The sequence below is a fragment of the Diceros bicornis genome, chromosome 38 (genome assembly GCF_020826845.1).
Source record: "Diceros bicornis minor isolate mBicDic1 chromosome 38, mDicBic1.mat.cur, whole genome shotgun sequence".
Taxonomy (NCBI): domain Eukaryota; kingdom Metazoa; phylum Chordata; class Mammalia; order Perissodactyla; family Rhinocerotidae; genus Diceros; species Diceros bicornis.
The window spans coordinates 30,809,179-30,835,992 of NC_080777.1; the positions used below are offsets into that span (position 1 = coordinate 30,809,179).

At 37.7% G+C, this 26,814-nt stretch overlaps 1 protein-coding gene across 3 annotated transcripts in view; it reads right to left on the bottom strand.

The window, feature by feature from the left end:
* KDM5B (lysine demethylase 5B) overlaps positions 1-26,814 on the bottom strand; it is an 82,206-nt gene that overhangs the window by 35,095 nt on the left and 20,297 nt on the right. For all 3 annotated transcript variants that reach the window (XM_058533839.1, XM_058533838.1, XM_058533840.1), the window contains exons 2-6: positions 10,535-10,612; positions 9,056-9,178; positions 8,127-8,297; positions 3,858-3,992; positions 74-170 (exon numbers count right to left, since the gene is read on the bottom strand). In XM_058533839.1, coding sequence (XP_058389822.1) covers positions 74-170; positions 3,858-3,992; positions 8,127-8,297; positions 9,056-9,178; positions 10,535-10,612 — 604 coding nt within the window. The remainder of the gene's footprint in view (positions 1-73; positions 171-3,857; positions 3,993-8,126; positions 8,298-9,055; positions 9,179-10,534; positions 10,613-26,814) is intronic.

Sequence of the window (26,814 nt, forward strand, 5' to 3'; positions counted from 1 at the left end):
TCTTAATAAATGAATAACTGTTTTTACTTATTTATTGTTTACTTCTTTCCTATTTGTGGATAAACTTTCTTACCATTTTCACATTTTGGAGGTGGACAACCCATTCGACGTCTCAGGTTATGTGTCCTGGCTTCTGTGGTCTCTTCTGGTTCTATTTTAATATTCATGGCCTTTAAAAAAAAATTGTCATATACATGAATATTTCCTTTAAAAAGAAAGAAATCTTCTAAAATCCAATTGGAATCTCAAGGTGACTATAATCTTATAAACTGTCTCTATTAATATGGCATTCAAAACATACTTCTCTCTCTCCTTAGAGGAGAGATCTCACCCTTAAAATTACTATTATTTTTTTTTTTTTATAATTTTATTTATTCATTTTTTCCCCCAAAGCCCCAGTAGATAGTTGTATGTCATAGCTGCACATCCTTCCATTTGCTGTATGTGGGACGCAGCCCCAACATGGCCGGAGAAGCAGCGCGTCGGTGCGCGGCCGGGATCCGAACCCGGGCCGCCAGCAGCAGAGTGCGTGCACTTAACCGCCAAGCCACGGGACCGGCCCAAAAATTACTATTATTTAAGGAATGGATGAGAAATCTTAAAAGTTACAAGAGTATTCTCCACTTCAACAGGTGAAAAAAATAAGGAAAAGCCAAAGGATCAGGAACAAATTATGGGAAGTGTTACTACCCAAATTGGGAAAAGCTCTTACTTTCCTTCTAGAAGCTTCTCAATTCTCATCTACTCACCTTATGCTGTATTCAGTCACCACTAAGCCAAATCTTAAAGTTATATAAATATTATAATTTCATTAGCCTATAAGAGTTTGCTGACTTCTTCCAAAGCTGGCAAGCACTGATAAAAAACTCAGCTTCCAGGGGCCGGCCTGGTGGCGCAAGCAGTTAAGTGCGCGTGCTCTGCTGTGGCGGCCCAGCGTTTGCCAGTTCGGATCTCGGGCGCGCACCGATGCAACGCTTGTCAAGCTATGCTGTGGCGGCATCCCATATAAAGTGGAGGAAGATGGGAATGGATGTTAGCCCAGGGCCAGTCTTCCTCAGCAAAAAGAGGAGGATTGGCAGATGTTAGCTCAGGGCTGATCTTCCTCACCAAAAAAAAAAAAAAAAAAAAAAAAACTCAGCTTCCATAATAATTTTCTATTAATTCTTTTAGTAAACCATTATTAAAAACTACTCTTCTGGAAAGGAACAGACACTTCTCCAAAGAAGATACACAGATGGCCAATAGGCACATGAAAAGATGTTCAACATCACTAATCATCAGGGAAATGCAAATCAAAACCACACTAAGATATCGTCTTACACTCATTAGAATGGCTACAATCACCAGGACAAAAAAAACCACAAATGCTGGAGAGGCCGTGGAGAAACGGGAACCCTAATTCACTGCTGGTGGGAATGCAAACTGGCACAACCTCTATGGAAAACAGTATGGAGATTCCTCAAAAAATTAAAAACAGAAATATCTTATGATCCCGCTATCCCACTACTGGGTATCTACCCAACGAACCTGAAATCAACAATTCAAAGAGGCTTATGCACCCCTGTGTTCATTGTAGCATTAGTCCCTATAACCAAGACATGGAAGCAACCCAAGTGTCCCTCGACTGATGAGTGGACAAAGAAGATGTGGCATATATATACAATGGAATACCACTCAGCCATAAAAAAAGACAAAATCGTGGCCAGCCTGGTGGCGCAAGCAGTTAAGTGCGTGCGCTCCGCTGCGGTGGCCCAGGGTTCGCCGGTTCGGATCCCAGGTGCACACCAACGCACTGCTTGTCAGGCCATGCTGTGGCAGTGTCCCATATAAAGTGGAGGAAGATGGGCATGGATGTTAGCCCAGGGCCAGTCTTCCTCAGCAAAAAAAGAGGAGGATTGGCAGATGTTGGCACAGGGCTGATCTCCTCACACACACACACACAAAAAGACAAAATCGTCCCATTTGCAACAACATGGATGCACCTGGAGGGTATTATGTTAAGCAAGATAAGCCAGAAAGAGAAAGACAAACACCACATGATTTCACTCCTAAGTGGAAGATAAATCAATACATGGACAGAGAGAACTGTCTGGTGGTTACCAGGGGCAAAGGAGGTGGGGGGTGAGCACAAGGGGTGAAGGGATGCATTTATATGGTGACTGACAAATGATAATGTACAACAAAAATTTCACAATAAAGAAAAAAAAAAAAACAAAAAAACTACTCTTCCAGCGTCACTAAATTATTAGGGATTCCCGTATCACTGAGGGTATATAAGCTAGTCTCAGTTTCCATTGTTTCTTTTTTAAATAATGATATTGAGGTTCATGTTCTTTTTTTTTTTTTTTTTTTTTGGAAGATTTGCCCTGAGCTAACATCTGTTGCCAATCTTCCTCTTTTTTCTTCTCCTTTTCCCCAAAGCCCCAGTGCATGGTTGTGTACATGATAGTTGTAGGTCCTTCTAGTTCTTCTATGTGAGCTGCCGCCACAGCACAGCTACTGACAGACGAGTGGCGTGGTTCTGTGACCAGGAACTGAACCTGGGCCGCCAAAGCAGAGACCGCCAAACTTTAACCACTAAGCCATCAAGGCTGGCTCTTCCATTGTTTCTTAAAGTGCTAATGTTTATTGGTAAACCAAAATAATTTTTGTGGTCTGTAACACTTAAGTATTTGTGGAACTATACTTGATCATTTTTGCCTGTATTCATGCATACATATTCAAGATGTCCACTGGTAACAATTTCTTCCAGGGAGATATCATCACCATTTATGTCACCAAGGCAGACCTAGGCATCCACAGCATTAGGGCATGTCTTATACACTTAAAGATCAAGATGTACTCAAACAGGAACTGATTCTTAGACTAATGAACTTTCAGTATGCTTATAGGCTTCAAATAACCATATTTTCCTATTTTGAGGCAGTCTCAATTCAGAAAAACGGAGTCACTAGATTTTTTCATATCTCCAACTTACCTAAGTGAAAAACAATTCCCTTATTTATCCATTTCCTCAGAAAACAAAATGGCTGATTTTTTTCATCCTCAACAATAATTACTAAATAACCACAGACTGATTTAGAAACCCAATTAATGCAATGAGGCTTCCCGGCTCTAAATTGTTCCTAATATATTAATCACTAACTCTTAATACTCACATGCCCATCAAACAAGGCAGTAACCCAGAACCTTCACACCTCTTTACGGGAATAAGCTAACTGGGAAAAGACTCTTCCTTTCCCAGGGGAAACCTCTCAGAGCAGAAAAATCTTAAAGCAAACCGTCCTTCTTATCAGTCTTTCACTCCTCCTGATCTTCCCTCAAGGTTTACTTTCTTTTCATCTTATATATTCAATGCCCCCATCCCCACGCTGTCTAATTATTTTCTGTCTTAGAATAAATGTTTGCCATAGATTCCATACCCCTTTTTAGGAAGTCTGAGAAAAATAGGTTTCACTATCTTCTAATCTCTCTTTTAAAAAAATTGTTCTTTTCAGCAAAAATCTCCCCAGCTTCACATCTACTAGTCTTAATCGTCAATAAACACTGCTTAACTTCATGAAGGCAACAGGCAAACCAAACACCATCACAATGAATGCCTGCCTATTCTTCCTAAGGCTCTGACTGGTAACAATTAAGCAGCTCAGTCTGTGCAGACACCATAAACCTACAAAGCGTTCTTCGATTCCTTATACCCTTTGACAGCTCAATTCTCCCAGGTGTAAAAGGTAGAATACACACAGCACCCCTCTGTGAGGTTAACATGGTTCAAAGCCCCGAAGAGTACACATGTAAGAGAAATTCAGTGTCAGACAGACATTGTAATAGAGCTCTGGAATTCCGTCTGATCATCTCACCTCTGCTCTCATGCGTTTTGCTCGTCGGGCTGGGGGGCATGTTTCCGAGAGCTGTACAGACTGCCTCTGGGGAATATCATGGGGTTTGTACTCCTTGTCCTTTGTATCTGTGGTCAGGTTTGGCTTCTGCAGACACTAGAAATAAAACACAATTGTACTGATGAATTTCTCCCTTTTTTTAATCTTAGAGAATTTCACTGGATTTTTGCAAGGTATATTTTACAATTATTTATGTAGATACATATAACAGGTCTGCAATTTTTAAAACCTAAATAAACACAAAGACAAGTCTGCAATTAGCAATCACACACACACAGATATAACAGCTTAAAAAGTTCTTTCAGCAGGTGAATGGTGCTGCTTCAATTCATTTAATTGTTGATGTCATCAGATTACAGCAGGCTCAAGGCACTCCCAATGAGCCTGCTGAAATTATCCCTGCTTGCAACTGTCAATTAACTGAAGGCCCAAATAGTTAGAAAGGCCCTTTATAAGTTCCCAAAATAACTTTCCATATTGAGCATATCTCATTTTTAAAAAAGTGTTCAGAGTAATAAAATAGGGAATCTTACAGGTTTTCTAAACTTTACAATCCTGTAGTTTTAAACCTAACTAGCAATGTTCTATTATCAAAAGCCAACATCTGAGGTGAGAAAAAAGTCATTTGACTAAAATAGTAGTCTCCCTTATTAGTTCAACTTATTCTTGCATTTACTTCAACATATTTCTACAAAGTCTAACTCACAAGGCAAAGGTTAATAGGTAGCCCACAGCAATAACTTTGGTTCTGATCAGACAAGAGTCTCTTCTTGCTTTGATTCTTCTTTTTAGTTTGATTCTAAGCTGGCTGAAAGAGGGTATTTAATGCCATGACAAAAAAACAGAGTGACAACAAAATATTACCACTGAATCCAATAGAAACTTCAAGTACTACTCTTTCAGAAGAGGACAAACAAAAATCACAAGAAGCATCTTTAAAAGCAGGTTCCAAAATGTAATACTTAGAGTATATTATATTATCTATACTTGGAATAAGATATACTAAAATAATAACCCTCTAGAACTCTTGGCTCTTGGATACCATTACTACCAGTCTCACTAACAAGACTGGTTTCTTCCTCTTAACATTTGAAGAAAGAATTCAGAGAATGTGGGAAGGAAAAAAGAAAATATAGAGCAACCACCTAACAAAATCTACTTCTAACATTTAAGAAACATGATATACTAAAAAAAAAAAGAGAAGGATTGGCATGAATGTTAGCTCAGGGCTGATCTTCCCCACAAAAACAAAACAAAACAAAAAAACTGTAAAATAAAAATAAAATAATAATAATAAAAAAAGAAATATGATATACTATAAAAATACTTCACAAGTAATGAATCTACCACTGGTACAACTTATAAATATTAAATAATCTGCTCATTCTAATTAAACCTATACATTGATTTGATCTGGAAATGTTAACTAAATTTGTATGGTATATTACCTTCCCTTCTGTAATAAGCCCTCAATTGCACATTCAGAGTATGTTTGGTGAAAGCACAAAGATGGGAATAAAACCTGTCCACCATCTAAATTAACCGCTTTTATGTATTACATGAACTTTCTATTTAAGACCTAAAAGTACATGTGATTGTGGAGACACAAATTGAGCTGAATGACAAATTTTATTAAGTGGATAGTCAGAAATGCAGATATTATAGATTTGGTCCCTATCTCCCACTAGTCTAAATGGTTCCATAATCTATGGTCTGCTTGGTTCTATAAGGACTTTAGAGACCTAAGGTGAAATCAAGCTCAGAAGCTTTTTAGAATACATATGAAGAGCTTTATTATTTTTTCCAAATCTCAATTCAAAACCACACCTGAGTGTTTGTTTTATATCTAATGCTATCACATGCAGACTCTTTAATTTTAACCTTTGAGAAACTGAGTTGCTTTCAAGTTTTGGCAATTATGAATAATAAAGCTGCTGTAAATATCCGTGTGCAGGTTTTTGTGTGGAGGAAAGTTTTCAACTCCTTTGGGTGAATACCAAGGAATGTGATTGCTGGATAGTATGGTAAGAGTGTTTAGTTTTCTAAGAAACCACCAAACTGTCTTCCGAAGTGGCTGTACCATTTTGGTTCCCACCAGCAATAAAAGAGGTCCTATTGCTCCACATCCTTGATAGCATTTGGTTTTCTTAGCGTTCTGGATTTTGGCCATTCAAATAGGTGTGTAGTGGTATCTCACTGCTGGTTTCCATTCCTTTTTAAAATGTGTGTCTTCTGATTCTCCTTTCCTCTAAGAATTATTTTCAAAAGTAAGAGACGGGCATAAAAATCTATGTACAAAGAATGCCCATCATAGTATTATAATTAAAAAAAAAAAAAAAAAACTGGAGCCAACCTAAACATTCAGCAACAGGAAAAATCAAATCTAGGTCTGGCAATAAAAAGGGAACGTCACGGAGTCATTAAAAACTCTATCTTCCAAAATATTCAATGACAAGGCAAATGTTTGTGATTGTTAAGTAGAAAAAAGCAGGATACAATCCTGTATATGAAGAATACATTCCCAATTTGTGTTTACATGCATAAAGACAGCCTTGAAAGAAAAAACAGGTGAAAGGATTACGAGTGATTTTATTTTCATCACACTTTGTTTTTAAACTTTCTACAATGAATAGGTATTAGTGCCTAGAACACACCTGGCACATAGGAGGCCCTTCAACAGATATTTATCTGTGCTGTGGATGTAATGTTTGTAAAGGATATCTTTAAACACCTACTTCTTTCAGACTCTGTATAAATGTTTACATGCTTTTCAACTATGAAACTACACTGCCTCTCTGACTATAGATGAGATGTTTCTAAAGTGCTGCAAGCCATAAAGCAAGTAGATTCTCTTTCCCCTTATTTACTGTAACTTCCACACAGAAAAAGGGAGGTTAATAAGGAGAAAATCTATTGTGGGCAACTCTATCTCTAGATCTGATTATGAAACAGAGGCATAAAGGTTCCACACACAATGTTCTAAACTATTTCATCCATGGGTTCATTAAACATGCACACAACATACATTGAAAAAAAAAAACTCGGGGCTGGCCCGGCGGCACAGTGGTTAAGTTCAGCGTGCTCCACTTCGGTGCCCCAAGTTCACGGGTTTGGATCCCCCGTGTGGACCTACACCACTTGTCAAGCCATGCTGTGGCAGCGACCACGTACAAAATGGAGGAAGACAGGCACGGATGTTGGCACAGATACAATCTTCCTCAAGGAAAAAAAGGAAGACTGGCAACAGCTGTTAGCTCAGGGCCAATCTTCCTCACCAAAAAAAAAACCCCAAAAAAACCCTCAACAACTTTCTGAATATTAGATTGGTTATATTCTTCTATACTGAAAAGAAGGCTTATCTGGAATCAAGGGAGAGAGGGAAGAAAAACACAACACTACAAAAATCTATAGGATTTAAGCATTACAGATGGTATGCCTATAATTTCAAGACAGAGTTTTGATTAGTAGTTTACCCTCTGAAACTATGCTATTATCTTCCTACCTCTCTACCGCACAGTAACAATTCTTAAAATTATAGGGCTTACTGCTCTAGCCTTATTTACACTCCAAAGGTGTAAACAGAGTATGACATTCTTCGTTCTAACCAGGGCCTTGAAATAAGTGGAAGGTCTTTATAACACTGTTTTACTTTAATTAGAACAAAAGTTTTTACCTGAATAATTTATCTAAATACCATCTTTGTAAGGAAACAAACATGGCTACATAGAAACTATTAGAAAAGGGATCCCTCAGCTTTCCAGCATTGTTAAGTCCTCTAATCTTTACCAATATCAATATTCTATCTGAAAATCTCCTTGGAGATCTCAGCTGGCAAAACAGAACAGGAAGGCAAGTTATTTCACATATTTGTACCTTCATGTGACAACCAGGAATACACTTTAAATAGCAAATGAATGCTAAAGCTCCATAACAAGTAGATAATAACCAACCCCTCATTGTAAGAAAGCAACATCTATAGTGAAGTTAATATAAATATCAGCTTTTGACAGCAAAAGGGTATTTCCTCTACAATGTCATTCATGCCAAAAACAAACTTCTAAGTACGGCTGCTCTCAAAGAGAACAACCAAAACATTAGAGGAAAACTTCACAAAACAAAGTCTTCTAAACAATGTCTTCCACACGTATCAAGGCCCTTTCATTCCCTCTAAAAGACAATGTACCACTAAGCAGTGAAATAAAATAGGTTAAGGCTAGCCCCAATACTCACCCTCAAACTGTCTCCAGACAGGAATAAGTTGTAGGGGTTGAGGATTCGCTCATAATGCCCTCTGATATGGGAGCCCACAGCTTTGCCAGGAGCAAACCCCATCTTGGTGGCAATTTTGGTCCATTTTCTATCCTTGCAAACCACCGCAAATCCACCTTCTTCTGCAACTAACTGTTAAATAAAATGGCAAAAGAAATTAGAAACACCTATGTGGAAATCACTTCTAATTCCCTCATGCCTAGGTATAACTCCAAGAACAAAATGTTCTTGGCTGTGGTAATCTTTTGAAAATACATTTTCCAAGTCAAAAGAAAATATATATGCACTATTAATTTTATACTAGAAAATTAAAATATCACTTTTGACAGCATAAATATTTTTTATCCACCAAAAGCTATTTCTCAGTTCCCCAAAGCAGTCAAGATTTTCTAGGAGGAAGAACTAGATTTAACAATTAAATCTCTAATAAAGAAAGGGTCCTGATACTTAGTCCAACTCAGTGACCCTTAAAAATCTCCATCAGATAAGGTGTAGGCAGGATAACGGCATGTTTGGTGGAAAGTATGTAGGCTTCAGACTGAAGCGAACTTTAAGTTAAGGTACTGAGTTATGACTCAGCTTTTTAGCTTGGTCAATTTTCTCCCCTGAGCCTCAGTTGTCTTATCTGTAATAAAACAGAAAGGAGCAGCTTACAAGACTATTGTAAAGTTTAAAAACGACAAAAAATAAAAAAATAAACCAAGCGGCAGCAAAACATTTCACAAGACAAGGCTTTCAGACCCGACAAGTAGAGCCCGATAAATCCCTAGACTGAACGGAGAGTCTCATTTTACATATTTCAAACAGTAAATTCCTTTTTAAAGCAAAGAAGATCAAATTCATGCTGTCAGAAGAATTATGAAATGAGCGAGATGGGCATTAGCCTTTACCTTATTAAGTTGAAATAAGTCCAATATCTTCCTCTCCACGTGTGGGATTTTCAGAGTACTTCCTTGTAACTCCCAGTACTTTGCAATCTGGTCCAAGAAATTCAATTTTACACGAGTCTGGGCCTAAGTGACAAAGAACTGAGTTTTAATCTTACCTAGCTTATTTTAAAGCTCTTGCCTATTACCTGTGCATGTGTATTTTCATTCTTAGAATCTTTAAGTGCAATACCACTTCCGAATTCAACAGAGAAACTACCAAAAATATACAAAATAAAGCTGGTTAAATAATTATACATTAACTCAACAAATATTTAATTTAGCCCCTACCATGTGCCACGCAAGGACTTAACACTCAGTAAGCCTCCCATAACATAAGTAGGCATTCTGCAAGGTGCTTCATTTAAGGAGTACTATGAGCACAATTTTATGTTATTGGTTAAAACTATACGACAACTAAGCTTCTATATGTCTCCGTTGGTCTTTGTACAATTTAGGTATTTTAAACGCCTGTGCTCTCCAAATACAAATTTTCTTATTTGCTGAATCACAAATCTAAAAACAGATTTACAATAGTGATTCTACATCAATTTTATTACGTCTTGATAATATAAAGATAACAGAAAAACAGGGAAACTTGCTTAAAGATTTTTCCTTTAACAGATTACTTCTGTCATCTACAAGTCATTCAAAAAATATTTTTGTCCTTTTTCTTTCCTCTCCTTGTAAAATGTTAAGTCAAACAGTTATAGTTTTATCTTGCACAAGATGAAAATTGAGATCGATGTCCAAATGTTCCCAACCACATTCCAAGACCTCAAAGTTAGCACCCATCTCCTATTTTTCAAGCTCAACTTGAAAATACATAAACTAGATGCTACTACCAACAATGCCCACAGAATTCCAATGGATATATGCTCCATTTAAGCTCAGAATGTTTTATTTAGTATAAAAAACAAAATATGGTTCAATATGAAAATCAGATCAGCAAAACATTAATGTAAACAACCTAGCCCTATGTTATCTAATACCCAAGCCTTGTTCACCTACACTTTAGTAGAATAAAGACTAAAGTAACATTACCTCTTTTCTAGAGAATCCCCTGTATTCCTCATTCCTCTGTGGGAAATTAAAGTGTTATTAATCTAAGTGAAGACACGTATTTGGAGGAAAATTAAAGCTGGAGAATCTTTTCCATTATGTGGTTCTCAAAGTACATTCCTTTCAAAACCTAAATTCTAGTGGTTATCACCTAAAATTTAGAAGGATTTAAAATGAATTAATTGGCCAAACAGGACTGACAAAAATTAGTGTTTTTAATGAAATCTGGTTTGCTGCAAAGGCCTTACTGCCATTTGTTTTACCATGATTATCAATTACTGGCCATATTTTAGCTTCCCTAAAACTATTAGACCTGGGACAGTCTCTTCAACGAAGGCCCCCATGGATTACAAGCAACCACAAGAGTAGCTAAGACATTACCTCCAATTCATTCAGCCTCTGGATACGTGGAGTAAAATGAAGTTTATCAACATCACATGCAAATGGTGGCTGCCAATCCTAGGGGAGAAGCAAAGGCTTTTATTAGAAGAATTTATAATTTCAACATTTAAAAAATTGTTTTACAATTAAAACCCCAGCTAAGTAAAGCATATGTTATCCCTAACCAGTCAAACAAAACAGAACATAGGGTAGCAGTTTCTCAACCATTTTCCCACCAAAACAGCAGAAGATGTATGACTACCCTCCCCCAAATAAATGATACATCCTGCACACACCCTCAACTCACACTTTTCCAACTGCGCAATGTCACTGAGCCTCAACCTCTGTTGAAAAATCAATGACTTGGGTGAAGGAGACTTTGACTCCTCTATTCCATAGAAATTTCTCTCTTTTTATAAAATAGCTATATGTATTAATGTCAAAATATCTATAAACTATATGTTTATAAATGTAACTTTCTAGTTACACTAACTTTTATTATAAAATTGAGGATAAGCTCTTCTGTGGGGGGAAAAGGAAAAACTGACATCCAAAACCAATGTTAAAAATCATCCTTAACATATCTACTGACACAGGTATACCTCACTTTTCGAAAGTTTGCTTTACACCACTTAGCTTTTATGAAAGACCTACATTTATATCTGTCTTCACTAGCTGAAAGAAATCCAAAGAGAGTGACATCATGGCAGAGTGAGCTGTTCCCTTTGTTTCTCCCCTCTAAGTTACAACTGAATGGACACTCATTAACCAGCAGAGGATTCCCTGCACAGCACAAAAGGACGTCTGAGAGATCTACTCAGCCACACATCTGAAGGTGGGTGGACTGGATCCCCAGGAGACAGCAGAACTAAGTGAGCATTGCCCTACCCCTCCCCAGCAGCAGTGATCTATGGCCGGCACAACTCTAAGAGGAGGCAGGGGCAGCCTGGACCAAACAAATGCTTTCCAAGTTGTAGCCCTGCCCATGGGAGAGCCCACCATGCTGTGGCAGCCCAGCAAGTGAGAACACTCCCCTGGTGTGGCTCAGCTCCCACGAAGAAGGCCCTATCAAGCACAGCAGCTCAGCCAAGCCACCTGTGAGCACAGAGCTGCCCATGCGTGAAAGAAAGCACCCCTCCCCTCCCGCCTAGCACACCAGCTTGGCCAGTCACCTGCCAAGCACAGTGGTCCCGCACCAGAGCAACCTGTCTGAGTATGCATGCATAACCCATCAAGCGGCTGTGGCCAGCACACAAACGCAGAGAAGCCCTACTGGCACAACTTCCAGCAGACAGGGTGGGATCAGAAAACACAGCTCCTGCCCAACCCCCAGTGGTGGCAGGTGGAATCTGCAGCCTGAAACTACCACAAATGCACCAGCAGAGGATCATATCATCAAACACCATGGAGAACTACATTAACACCTTAGAGCAGAAGGAAAATGACAAGCCTCCAGGAACCAATCCTGAACTCACAGAAATTTAAAATCTAAATGACAGATAATTCAAAACAGTTATCATAAAGAAACTCAACGAGTTACAAGAAAACTGAGAAAGACAGTTCAGTGAGGTCAGAAACAAAATTAACAAGCAGAAGGAATACTTCACCAAAGGGACTGAAACTCTAAGAAAAAAAAAATTCAGAGATGAAGAACACAATTAATGAGATAAAAAATAATTTAGAGGGGCTGGCCCAGTGGCATAGTGGTTAAGTTGGCACGCTCTGCTTCAGCAGCCCGGGATTTGCAGGTTTGGATCCCAGGCGCAGACCTACGCACTGCTTATCAAGCTATGCTGTGGCAGGTGTCCCATATATAAAGTAGAGGAAGATGGGCACAGATGTTAGCCCAGGGCCAATCTTCCTCAGCAATAAAAAAGAGAAAGATTGGCAACAGATGTTAGCTCAAGGCTAATCTTCACTAAAAAAAATAAATAAAATAATAATAATAATCTAGAATCCATAAAAAAAAAAAAAAGAAAGGGGCCAGCTTGGTGACACAGTGGTTAAGTTTGCAGGTTCAGATCCCGGGCACAGACCTATGCACCGCTCATCAAGCCATGCTGTGGCAGGTGTCCCACATAAAGTAAAGGAAGATGGGCACAGATGTTAGCTCAGGGCCAATCTTCCTCATCAAAAAAAAAAAAAAAATAGAGCTGATGTTATAGAGGACAGAATTAGTGATGTGGAGGATCGAAATCTAGAAATGCTTCAGGTGGAGGAGGAGAGAGAATTAAGATTTTTACAAAATGAAGAAATTCTCTGAGAAACATCTGACTCAATTAGGAAAAGCAACAAAAGTATTATAGGTATTCCAGAGGGAAAAGAGAGGGAGAAAGGAGCAGAGAGCTTGTTCAAAGAAATAATAGCTGAGAATTTCCCAAACCTGAGGAAAGAACTGGATTTACAAGTACACGAAGCCAACAGAACTTCTAATCACATCAATGCAAAAAGACCTTCTCCAAGGCATGCGATATTAAAACTGGCAAAAGTCAATGACAAAGAAAAAATATTAAGGGCAGCAAGGCAGAAGAAAATAACATACAAAGGAACCCATATCAGGCTTTCAATGGATTTCTCAGCAGAAACCTTACAGGCTGGGAGAGAATGGAATAATATATTCAAAATATCGAAAGATAAAAACTTTCAGTCTAGAATATTCTACCCAGCAAAACTATCCTTCAGATACAATGGAGAAATAAAAGCTTTCCCAGATAAACAAAAGCTGAGGGAGTTCATCATCACTAGGCCTACCCTATAACAAACATTGAAAGGAGCCCTCTCACCTGAAACTAAAAAGCAAAGGTTTACAAAACCTTGAGCAAGAAGATAAAGACAATCAGAAAATTGCAGCTCTATATCAGAATAGGTTAGTAAACAATTATAACATAAAAGACAAAGGGAAGAAAAGCATCAAAAATAACTATAAACACCTCAATTTAGTCACAAACTCACACCACAAAAAAGAACAATTTGTGACAACAGTAACTCAGAAGGGGAAGAGGAAAGGGATGGAACCTGCTTAGGCTAATGGAGATAAGAGGCTATCAGAAAATGGACTATCTCATCAATGAGATCTTTTATACAAACCTCATGGTAACCACTAAACAAAAAAATCAGAGCAAAGTCACAAATCATAAATAAAGAGAAAACTGAGAAAACCATCACAGAAAATCACCAAACTGAAATGGCAGTCAGAAATACAAGGGAAAAGAAACGGAAATATAGAACAACTAGAAAATAAGAGATAAAATGGCAGCATTAAGCCTTCATATATCAATAATCAACTCTAAATGTAAATGGATTGAATTCTCCAATAAAAAGACACAGAGTGGCTGGATGGATTAAACAACAAGAGCCAACAATACGCTGCCTCCAGGAAACACATCTCAGCTCTAAAGACAAACATAGGCTCATCATGAAGGAGTGGAAGACGATACTCTAAGCAAATGGCAAGCAAAAGAAAGCAGGTGTTGCCACACTTATATCAGACAAAGAAGACTTCAAGATAAAAAAGACAATGAGAGACAAAGAGGGGCAGAATATAATGATAAAAGGGACATTCCACCAAGAGGACATAACACTTATGAATATATGTGCACCTAACACAGGAGCACCAAACTACATAAAGGAACTATTAACAGACCTAAAGGGAGAAATTAACAGCAACACATAATAGTAGGGGACCTCACACCCCACTTACATCAATGGATAGATCATCCAGACAGAAAGTCAACAAGGAAACAGCAGCCTTAAACGAAATACTAGACCAAATGGACTTAATGGGTATATATAGAACATTCCATCCAAAAACAGCATGCTACACATTCTTCTGAAGTACACATGGAACATTCCCAAAGACAGACCATATGTTGGGAAACAAGGCAAGCCTCAATAAATTTAAGATGATTGAAATCATATCAAGCATCTTTGACCACAATGCTATAACACTAGAAATCAACTAGAAAAGAAAGGCTGGGAAAGTCACAAACATATGGAGACTAAACAACATGCTACTGCGCAACAATTGGATCAATGAAAAAATCAAAGGAGAAATAAAAAAATACCTGGAGACAAATGAAAAGGAGAACACAACATACCAACTGTTATGGGATGCAGCAACAGTGGTGCTAAGAGGGAAATTTATAGCAATACAGGCTCACCTCAACAAAGAAGAAAAATCTCAAATAAGTAATCTTAAACTACACCTAACAAAACTAGAAAAAGAAGAAAAAACAAAAACCAAGGTCAGCAGAAGGAGGAAAATAATAAAAATTAGAGCAGAAATAAATCAAATAGAGACTAAAAAAAGCTAGAGAGGATCAATGAAACTAAGAGCTGATTGTTTGAGAAGATAAAAAAAATTGACAAACCCTTACCCAGACTCACTGACAAAAAAAGTGAGAAGGCTCAAATAAATAAAAGTGAAAGAGGAGAAGTTACAATGAATAACCACAGAAATACAAAGAATTATAAGAGAAACTATGAAAAACTATATGCCAACCAATTGGACTACCTAGAAGAAACGGATAAACTCTTACACTCATACAACCTCCCAAAACTGAAGCAAGGAGAAATAGGGAGGCCAGCCCCATGGCACAGCGGTTAAACTCAGCACTCTAGCGGCCCGGGTTCACAGGTTTGGATCCTGGGCACAGACCTACACCACTCGTCAGCCATGCTATCGGCAGCAACCCACATAAAGTGGAGGCACAGATGTTAGCTCAGGGCCAATCTTCCTCAAGCAAAAAAAAAAAGAGGAAGATTGGCAACAGATATTAGCTAAGGGTGACTCTTCCTCAGTGAAAAAAAAAAAAGAAAAGAAGAAATAGAGAATCTGAATAGACCAATCACAAGTAAAGAGATTGAAACAGTAATCAAAAACCTCCCAAAAAACACAAGTCCAGGGCCAGATGGCTTTGCTGGAGAATTCTACCAAACATTCAAAAAAGATTTATTACCTATCCTTCTTAAACTATTCCAAAAAACTGAAGAAGACAGAATGCTTCCTAACTCATTCTATGAGGTACACACCCTGATACCAAAACCAGACAAGGACAACACAAAGCAGGAAAATTACAAGCCAATATTGCTGAAGAACATAGATGCAAAAATCCTCAACAAAATATTGGCAAGTGGAATACAGCAATATATTAAAAGGATCAAGCGGGATTTATACCAGGGATGCAGGGATGGTTCAATATCTGCAAATCAATGTGATACACCACATTAACAAAATGAAGAAACATCACATGATCATCTCAATAGATGCAAAGAAAGCACTTGACAAGCTCCAACACCCATTTATAATAAAAACTCTCAATAAGGGCCGGCCCTGTGGCTTAGCGGTTAAGTGCGCATGCTCCGCTACTGGCAGCCTGGGCTCAGATCCCGGGCGCGCACCGACGCACTGCTTCTCTGGCCATGCTGAGGCCGTGTCCCACATACAGCAACTAGAAGGACGTGCAACTATGACATACAACTATCTACTGGGGCTTTGGGGGGAAAAAAAAGGAGGAGGATTGGCAATAGATGTTAGCTCAGAGCCGGTCTTCCTCAGCAAAAAAAGAGGAGGATTAGCATGGATGTTAGCTCACGGCTGATCTTCCTCACAAAAAAAAAAAAAAAAACTCTCAATAAAATGGATATAGAAACAAAGTACCTCAACATAAAAAAGGCTATATATGACAAACCCACAGCCAATACTTAACTGGGAAAAACTGAAAGCCACCCCTCTGAGAACAGGAACAAGACCAGGGTGCCCACTTTCACCACTCCTATTCAACACAGTACTGGAGGTTTCAGCCAAAGCAATTAAGCAAGAAAAAGAAATAAAACATATCCAAATTGGAAAGGAAGAAGTAAAACTCTTGCTGTTTGCAGATGACATGATTCTACATATAGAAAACGCTAAGGAATCCACCAGAAAGCTAAAAATAATCAACAACTATACCCAAGTCCCAGGGTACAAAATCAACTTACAAAAATCAGTTGCATTTCGATACAATAACAACTAGCAGAAACAGAACTCAACAATACAATGCCATTTACAATTGCAACAAAAAGAATAAAGTATCTAGGAATAAATTTAACCAAGGAGATGAAAGACCTATACACTGAAAACTATAAGACATTATTGAAAGAAATCGAAGAAGACATAAATAGAAAGATTTTCCATGCTCATGGATTGGAAGAATAAACACAGTTAAAATGTCCATACTACCTAACACAATCTACAGATTCAATGCAATGACAGTCAGAATCCCAATGACATTCTTCACAGAAACAGAACAAAGAATCCTAAAATTTATAAGGAACGACAAAAGACCCTGAATAGCCAAAGCAATCCTGAGAAAAAAAGAACAAAGCTGGAGGCATCACAATCCCTGACTTCAAAATATACTACAAAACTACAGCAATCAAAACAGCATGGTACTGGCACAAAAACAGACACACAGATCAATGAAACAGAATTGAAAGCCCAGAAATAAAACCACACATCTATGGACAGCTAATCTTCAACAAAGGAGCCAAGAACATAAAATAGAGAAAGGAAAGTCTCTTCAATAAATGGTGTTAGGAAAACTGGACAGCCCTATGCAAAAGAATCAAAGTAGACCATTATCTTGCACCATACACAAAAATTAACTCAAAATAGATTAAAGACTTGAATGTAAGACCTGAAACCATAAAACCCCCAGAAGAAAATATAGGCAGTAAACTCTTTGACATCCGTCTTAGCAGCATCTTTTCGAATACCACGTCTACTCTGTCATGGGAAACAAAAGAAAAATAAACAAATGGGACTATATCAGACTAAAGAGCTTCTGCAAGGCAAAGGAAACCTTGAACAAAACGAAAAGACATCTCACCAACTGGGAGAAAATACTTGCAAATCATATATCCAACAAGGGGTTAACTTCCAAGATATGTAAAGAACTCATACAACTCAACATCAAAAAGAGAAACAATCCGAAAAAAATGGGCAGAGGATACGAACAGACAATTTTCCAAAGAATATATACAGATGACCAACAGGCACATGAAAAGATGTTCAACATCACTAATTATTAGGGAAATGCAAACCAAAACTACACTAAGATATCACCTTACACCCGTTAGAATGGCTATAATCACCAAGACAAAAAACAACAAATGTTGGAGAGGTTGTGGAGAAACAGGAACTCTCACACACTGCTGGTGGGAATGCAAACTTGTGCAGCCACTATGGAAAACAGTATGGAAATTTCTCAAAAAATTAAAAATAGAAATGCCATACGATCCAGCCATCCCGCTACTGGGTATTTATCCAAAGAACATGAAATCAACAACACAAAGAGATCTAGGCACCCCTATGTTCATTGCAGCATTATTCACAATAGCCAAGACTTGGAAGCAACCCAAGTGCCCATCAAATGATGAATGAATAAATAAGATGTGGTATCCATATACAATGGAATACTACTGGGTCACAAACAAAAGACAAAAGATGGACCTTGATGGCATTATGTTAAGTGAAATAAGCCAGACAGAGAAGACACCGTATGATTTCACTCATATGTGGAAGACAAACACACAGATAAAAAGAACATATTACTGGTTACCAGAGGGAGAGGGTGAAAGGGGTAAAGGGGCACATATGTATGGTGATGGATAAAAACTAGACTATTTGTGGTGAGCCCGATGCAGTCTATACAGAAACTGATACATAATAATGTATATCTGAAATTACACAATGTTATAAATCAATATGACCTCAATAAAATAAAAAAAAAAAGAAAAATACACAGAAGCTTACTATTTTTGGGGTGGGGGGTGGAGTGGGGAGAAACCCAAAGAGGATGTTTGCTTTTACAAAGAAAAAAAAAAGCAAAATAGCATTTAGCATTTGTTTTACAGGAAGCATGAGAGGCAGCATGCAGCGAATGGTGCCCCCAAGCTCGTTCCCCAGGAACTACATTCAGTCTCTCAGCATCCAGCTGCCACAGATCTGAGCTGTGTCTGTGACCATCTGTGCTTCGTCTCGATTCATTCTGTGCATCTGTTAGCAAGATGTGTCCTAAGGTAACTGCTTCTTTGCTTAAGCCATTTCGACTTACGGAAGGTTTCACAGGAACGCATGATCTACTTTCAGATAGTGGGGAAACCTATATGGGTTCTTAGAAGAACTGCTCTCATGAGGAAATAGACAAGAAAAGCATGTATGAATTGTTACCTTAAAGTGAAGGAAACTGGAAACAAATGTCCACAATAGGGGGATAGTAAAGATATAAAAATTATGCTGTGTTAATGGGTGTACAGTTTCAGCTTGGAATAATGAGCAAGTTCTGGAGATGGGTAGTGATGATGGCTATATAACACTGTGAATGTACTGAATGTCACTGAATTGCACCGTTAAAATGGTTACAATAGTAAATTTTGTGTTACGTATATTTTAATATTTTAACACAATCAAAAGAACAAAAAAAGACAAATTTATGCTGTGGTCTAGCTCTATTTTTGACATTAAAAGATTTATATATGTTAAGGAGGAAAAGAAAACAGGCTACGCAAGAGAAAAATAAAACACTGGAAAGAAGCAGCAAAAAGGTTAACAGTGGTTGTCTTTGGTGGTAGATTATAGGTGATTTTCTTTTGCTTCCTTATCCATTTTAAATACAATCTGAAATATACTAGACATTAAATAATACCTATTAAATAATAAATTATTTCAGACTAAGAGAAAAAGTTAATACAAGGAAGTTCATAGTCTTTTACCCAATTTCATACCCAGAAGTTTACTCTAAGAAAACAATTCACCCACAGTCAACAAAACACATGCATGAAATTAACTACAGTATTATGTTAAGAAGATATGATTATGTTATTATAATAATATTGACTATTATACAGCATTTTAAAATGCTAGTATTTACAAAGAGCTCATACCAATAAATAAGAAAAGAGACTAACAATTTACAGAAAAATGGGCCAACACTACTACAAGTTAGAGGAAAAAATGGCCAATCATAAAAAAAGATTGGTGTCCAACTTCACTCAAAATTCAATAAGTATACAAGATCTCCTTGTTTTTACCTAACAGACTAGCAAAGATTAAATACATATGTATCACCGGTGTTAGCAACATGTGAGAAAATTTGTACCTGATGGTAGATTAGTACACCGTGTCTGGAGGCCCACTAGAAAGCATCGTATTTTGGGGGGCCAGCCCGGCGGCATTAAGTTCGCGCGCTCCGCTTTGGTGGCCTGGGGTTCGCAGGTTCGAATCCCGGGGGCAGACCAACGCACCACTCATCAAGCCATGCTGTGGCAGCTCCCCACATACAAAATAGAGGAAGATGGGCACAGATGTTAGCTCAGAGCCAATCTTCCTCAGCAAAAAGAGGAAGACTGGCAACAGATGTTAGCTCAGGGCCAATCTGCCTCACCCAAAAAAAAAAAGCATATTTTTAAAGGCCCACTGACCCAGCAATTCCTCTGATAGGAATTTACTTATTACCACTCACAACACCAAAACATAGACACAAGGAAATTCACTGCAGAATCATTTTAACTTAAAACCTTAATATCCATCAGTAGGGAATAAGCTAAATAAATGTTGGTACATCTGTAAATAACAATAAAACACTCTACAGCTGTAATAAAGGAAAAAAAAGTTCTACATATGGAAAGATAGCCAGGATAGCATAAGAAAAAAACTAAAACGTAAAAGTGTGTTAACAGTATTACATACACACAAATTTTAAAGACTAACATAACGGTAAGGGGGAAAGAGGTGTTTTTAATTTCAAATCTATATTGTTGGAATTTATCACTATTGATTGTTTTTAGTTTAAAAGTAAAACAAGGCTATATGACAAACCCACAGCTAACATCATACTCAACGGGGAAAGACTGAAAGCCATTCCTCTGAGAACAGGAACGAGGCAGGGCTGCCCACTCTCACCACTCCTGTTCAACATAGTACTGGAGGTTTTGGCCAGAGCAATTAGGCAAGAAAAAGGAATAAAAGGAATCCAAATAGGTAACGAAGAAGTGAAACTCTCACTATTTGCAGATGACATGATTGTATATATAGAAAACCCTAAAGAATCTGTTGGAAAACTGTTAGAAACAATCAACAACTACAGCAAAGTTGCAGGGTACAAAATCAATCTACAAAAATCAGTTGCATTTCTATATGCTAATAATGAACTAACAGAAAGAGAGCTCAAAAAGATAATACCATTTACAATTGCACCAAAAAGAATAAAATACCTAGGAATAAATCTTACCAAGGAGGTGAAGGACCTATACAATGAGAACTACAAGACATTATTGAGGGAAATCTACGATGACATAAAGAAATGGAAAGATATCCCATGCACGTGGACTGGAAGAATAAACATAGTTAAAATGTCTATTTTACCTAAAGCAATCTACAGATTCAATGCAATCCCAATCAGAATCCCAATGACATTCTTCACAGAAATAGAAAAAAGAATACTAAAATTTATATGGGGCAACAAAAGACCCCGAATAGCTAAAGAAATCCTAAAGAAAAAGAACAAAGCAGGAGGCATCACAATTCCTGACTTCAAAACATACTACAAAGCAATAGTAATCAAAACAGCATGGTACTGGTACAAAAACAGACACACAGATCAATGGAACAGAATTGAAAGCCCAGAAATAAAACCACACATATACGGACAGCTAATTTTCGACAAAGGTGCTAAGGACATGCAATGGAGAAAGGAAAGTCTCTTCAATAAATGGTGTTGGGAAAACTGGACATCCACATGCAAAAGAATGAAAGTGGACCATGTGCTATCGCCATACACAAAAATTAACTCAAAATGGATCAAAGACCTGAAGGTGAGACCTGAAACTATAAAACTCATAGAAGAAAATATAGGCAACACACTATTTGACATTGGGTTTAAAGGAATCTTTTCGGATGACATGCCTACCCAGACTAGGGAAACTAAAGAAAAAATAAACAAGTGGGACTTTATCAGACTAAAGAGCTTTTATAAGACAAATGAAATCAGAATCAAGATGAACAAACAACCAACCAGCTGGGAGAGAATATTTGCAAAACATACATCTGACAAGGGGTTGATCTCCATAATATATAAAGAACTCACACAATTGAACAACAAAAAAACAAACAACCCGATCAAAAAATGGGCAGAGGAAATGAACAGACACTTCTCCAAGGAAGATATACAGATGGCCAATAGGCACATGAAAAGATGCTCAACATCACTAATCATCAGGGAAATGCAAATCAAAACAACACTAAGATACCACCTCACGCCCGTTAGAATGGCTATAATCACCAAGACAAAAAACAACAAATGTTGGAGAGGATGTGGAGAAACAGGAACCCTCATACACAGCTGGTGGGAATGCAAATTGGTGCAGCCTCTATGGAAAACGGTATGGAGATTCCTCAAAGAATTAAAAATAGAGATGCCCTATGATCCAGCCATCCCACTACTGGGAATCTATCCAACGCACCTGAAATCAACAATCCAAAGAGGCTTATGCACCCCTATGTTCATTGCAGCATTATTCACCATAGCCAAGAAGTGGAAGCAACCTAAGTGTCCCTCGACTGACGATTGGATTAAGAAAATGTGGTATATATATACAATGGAATACTACTCAGCCATAAAAAAAGACAAAATCGTCCCATTTGCAACAACATGGATGGGCCTGGAGCGTATTATGTTAAGTGAAATAAGCCAGAAAGAGAAAGACAAACACTGTATGATCTCACTCATATGTGGAATATAAACCAACACATGGACAGAGAAAACTGGACTGTGGTTACCCGGGAAGTGGGGGTGGGGGGTGGGGGGTGGGCACAAGGGGTGAAGGGAGTCATATATGGGGTGAAGGACAAACAAAAATGTACAACCCAAAATCTCACAATGTTAGAAACCATTAAAATATCAATAAAAAAAAAAAAAAAAAAAAAAAAAAAGTAAAACAAGGTTTTGTTTTAGTGATAGTGAGATTTAAGTAAAAATGCCTACCAGCAATACCTATTAAAATATTATATTAAAAAGATTACATTTTATCACAACTAAAAAGAAAAAAGCAGATTATAAATTGGTACAAAGCTATTTTCTACCACCCCAAAAGAAGAAAAAAAGAAAAGAAAAAATGGCAATTTTTAAGACAGCAATTACAGATAAGGCCTTCAAGTGTTTAATATTGTCATACTGCATCTTCAACAAAGACTAGGGCTAATGTTTAAAACGTCAGTTAAAGATATACTGTACTGGGCCGGCCCCGTGGCTTAGCAGTTAAGTGCGCATGCTCCACTACTGGCAGCCCGGGTTCAGATCCCGGGCAGGCACCAACGCACCGCTTCTCCGGCCGTGCTGAGGCCGCGTCCCACATACAGCAACTAGAAGGATGTGCAACTATGACATACAACCACCTACTGGGGCTTTGGAGGGGAAAAAAAAAGGCGGAGGATTGGCAACAGATGTTAGCTCAGAGCCAGTCTTCCTCAGCAAAAAAAGGAGGATTAGCATGGATGTTAGCTCAGGGCTGATCTTCCTCACAAAAAAAATAAAAAATAAATTAAAAAAATTTAAAAAAAAAGATATACTGTACTTTGTTAATAAACTTAAAAATACTTACTACATACACACTGGGTCAAAAGATGAAAGTGATTTATTTTTTGTTTAACTTGATAACTAAAGAAAGCAAAGTATTTAATTGTGCAGAATACAATGTAGTGGAAGGAAATCACATTGCTTCTTAATATTCTATGGCAGACTAATACAAGACTTTATATTGCTCAGAGCTTTGCTCTCTAATACTTTATAAAAGCTGTATGCTTTCTGAAATGAATTGTTTTGGGCTGAAGGTCAGATCAAAAAATATCAACAATAATGTGTCAGAATATACAAGTAAATGATTAACATACTGTCCAAATGGCCTAAAAATTTTATAAACTAAGACTTATGGATAATATATAATGATATTCCCTGATTAATCAAATATGCCTTCTAATCCCAAAACACAATGATACAGAAATTAATTTCACCTCAAGTCTGTATATTAAAATTTATAAATTAAGGTGAGCTGTGTCTTTGTATGTATATGTGTATGCGTATACTATATAATTTATGCTTATTTTAGCCTGAAGCTTTTTCAAATAAAATTGAATCCTGTAAATGAAGCATCAAGAGGAAAACAGTACTACCTAATCTGACTAAGGAAGCTCACACAGCGGGTATGTTTAAAAAAATTGTTTCAGGAGATCTTGCCTTCATTAAACACAGATCACGACAAACATCTTCTCTTCCGGTCACAAAGAATGAGAGAAAACGGATAAACATCATTCAGTTTTGAGACTTTCATTGTCAGCTGCAAAGCACTATTTCAATAAAAGAATTACGTATTATTTGCAATGTTCACTATTATATTAGAACTAAGATATCTTTGGCAAAGTCTGGCCTCATTGGGCCATGACATTTACATGGGGGGGGGAGGTAAAGCCATTAAAGAAGGGAAGAGACCATAATAAAGCTCCTAATAAGTGAAAATTTTGGAATGGGAAAATAATTCTCAAATTAAGTAGCCAAATAAACAATGAAAACGTCCACTTAGAAACACTGTGATAATTTTTGGTTTGACACTTAAGTATCTAAAAGAGATATCACATAATCTAACCAAAACTCTCAGCCTCTACCAATAAAATGGTTCATAAATCATTTTTTCTAACATTAAAACAGCATTTCCATACCAACTAGGTTAAGAGTTAATAGCTTGCAAGCAGTCCAATATAAATTCCCTGCTGAGATCCATCTTAATTTACTTTTAAAACTTTAAAATGGTTCTATTTTAACCCTTTGAATATAAAAGTCCAACTATATTGTTTAAAAAGCACAATTATTTTCCTGAGCACTAAAAAAATATATTCCTTGGGAAGGCAATTAAGTAGGAAGTTGAAGCTTCAAAATCCTCAGAGAGACCTGAGAAACATCAGGTAAACATTTTCCTTAGTCCCAGCATTAACTTAGCAACAAAAACTTACAGCTCATTTAACTGAGAGAAATGTTTGATAAAATTGACCAGTGTGAGAATAACTTGCCTAGGATGATCGAGATTCTTGGAAATCACCATGCAAGTTTACTCTGTAAATGATCCAACTATTAGCATACACCTACTAATATATTAGAAGACTATTTTAATCTTTCTAATTATATAGAGGCTGTCATCATTTTGAGATATGATAATCAGCAAAACGAGAAAGTATAACTCTCTACAGAGGCTACAAAAGTTGGTTCTCTGACTCCTTGTAGACAAAACTAATTAAAAGTCAGTGTCAAGGCTGGCCCCGTGGCTTAGTGGTTAAGTGCGCACGCTCTGCTACCGGCGGCCCGGGTTGGGATCCCAGGCGCGCACCAACGCACCGCTTCTCCGGCCATGCTGAGGCAGCATCCCACACACAGCAACTAGAAGGATGTGCAACTATGGCATACAACTATCTGCTGGGGCTTCGGGGGAGGGGGAAGGAGGAGGATTGGCAATAGATGTTAGCTCAGAGCCAGTCTTCCTCAGCAAAATGAGGAGGATTAGCACGGATGTTAGCTCACAGCTGATCTTCCTCAGTCACACACAAAAAAGTCAGTATCAAAAGCACATTCTGGTTAGTTTACAAAGAATAACATTAACTAAGGACTAAAGCATTTTTCTAATTGCGTATGTTCTATCAAATCCAGTCATCATAGAATAAATGCACTCACAAAACTTGAATCCGATGCCAGCAGAGCTAAACTCAAGTGTTCTAAATCCAGATTCTTACAGTTTCTAGTTATCAACATTAACACAAAACTGTAGTGCCAGATTTTAAGGATCCAAACAAAGAATTTAGCTTAGTGAGTATTTTAAGGCAAGTTAGAAAATCTTTCAGTTGAGCATAACAAGATTTATCAACCTTAATAAAGATTTCAGTAAAGACTACTTTCTCATCAATTTAATGGTTTTATGTCAGTCAGATGCCCTTAAAACACCTGAACAAACATAAGAGGTATAACTAGGCACACATCCTAATCCTTATAAATCTCCATTTATAAAGTATAAAAACAAGCCGAGTTGCTATTCAAGAGCCCCTCGATGGGGTCTTATGGCCACTCAATGATGGGTGTCTATCAGGAAAGCTTTGTAACACCAAAGACTTCATTCAATGTTTTCCAAACAGAAATAAAATGTGTTCGATATAGATATAATGCTGCTACTTCTCCCTTGCTTCATACTTCCCTCAGGGTAGGCTTCGTACCAAGTAGCTTTAATTAGCCACCCATTTGTCCAAAGTCTTGTGTTTAAGATCTCCCGTCCTTAGTGAGCCTCTAGTAAAAAACGCTTTATTCTGAGGATTTTCTTTTTAGACTATGGAATCATACTTTTATACCTTAAAATCAGAGACTCTTAAGTTGTATTTAAAATTGAGTATATGTGGATTTTGCTGGGAAGGTCCACAGCTTTCATCAGGGTCTCAAAGGGGTCTGTAACCTTTAAAAAAAAAAAAAAAGGTCCTGAGAGTCTGTTTTGCTTTCATAAAAATTTTTTGCACCTTCAAGTTCTCATCTCACTACCCCAACCTACTTGCTTTCAATCTCTCCTCCCTGTGCTTAACCAAGCCATGCTGATGGATAAGACACTTGCTCCTCAGAACGTCAGGAGGCTATATACGGCATAGGACAGAAAGCGCAATGCACTAAAAGTCAGAAGACATGGATTTGCATTTTGGTTCTTTACCTCCACTTGAGGGATCTCAACTTTTCTGCTGAAAAGTATGAACAATAGCTACCTTTAGGACAATGGTGAGAATTGAAACTACAAAGGTTTTTTTTATTGTCAATCGAAAATAAAAGTATTATATTACATTAAGTTCTGACCACTGAAATGTAACTTTCCTCTAGCAAAATGTCACTGCAACCTCACCTTTCAAGGAGCACCTGACCTCCAAATCTTACCCTTTCAGGACTCTCCTTCCAGCCTACTTCTGGTTGGCATCTAGTTGCCGACGAGCACTTTTCATCACAGCAACTGCAATACAGGCTAAAGGGCTCCCCTCTGTTTCTCCTCTCTGTTATATCGCCAATGCTCATTTTGAAAGCACAGTGACACCATTTACCTTTCCTTGTACAGTAAAACAGATGTTAAAGAGGACAGGCTCTGGAGTCACACTGCCTCAGTTCAAATCCAGGCTCTACTGTGTGACTTTGTACTATAGTTAATCTCCCTGGACCTTAAGTGTATATAAAGAGGAA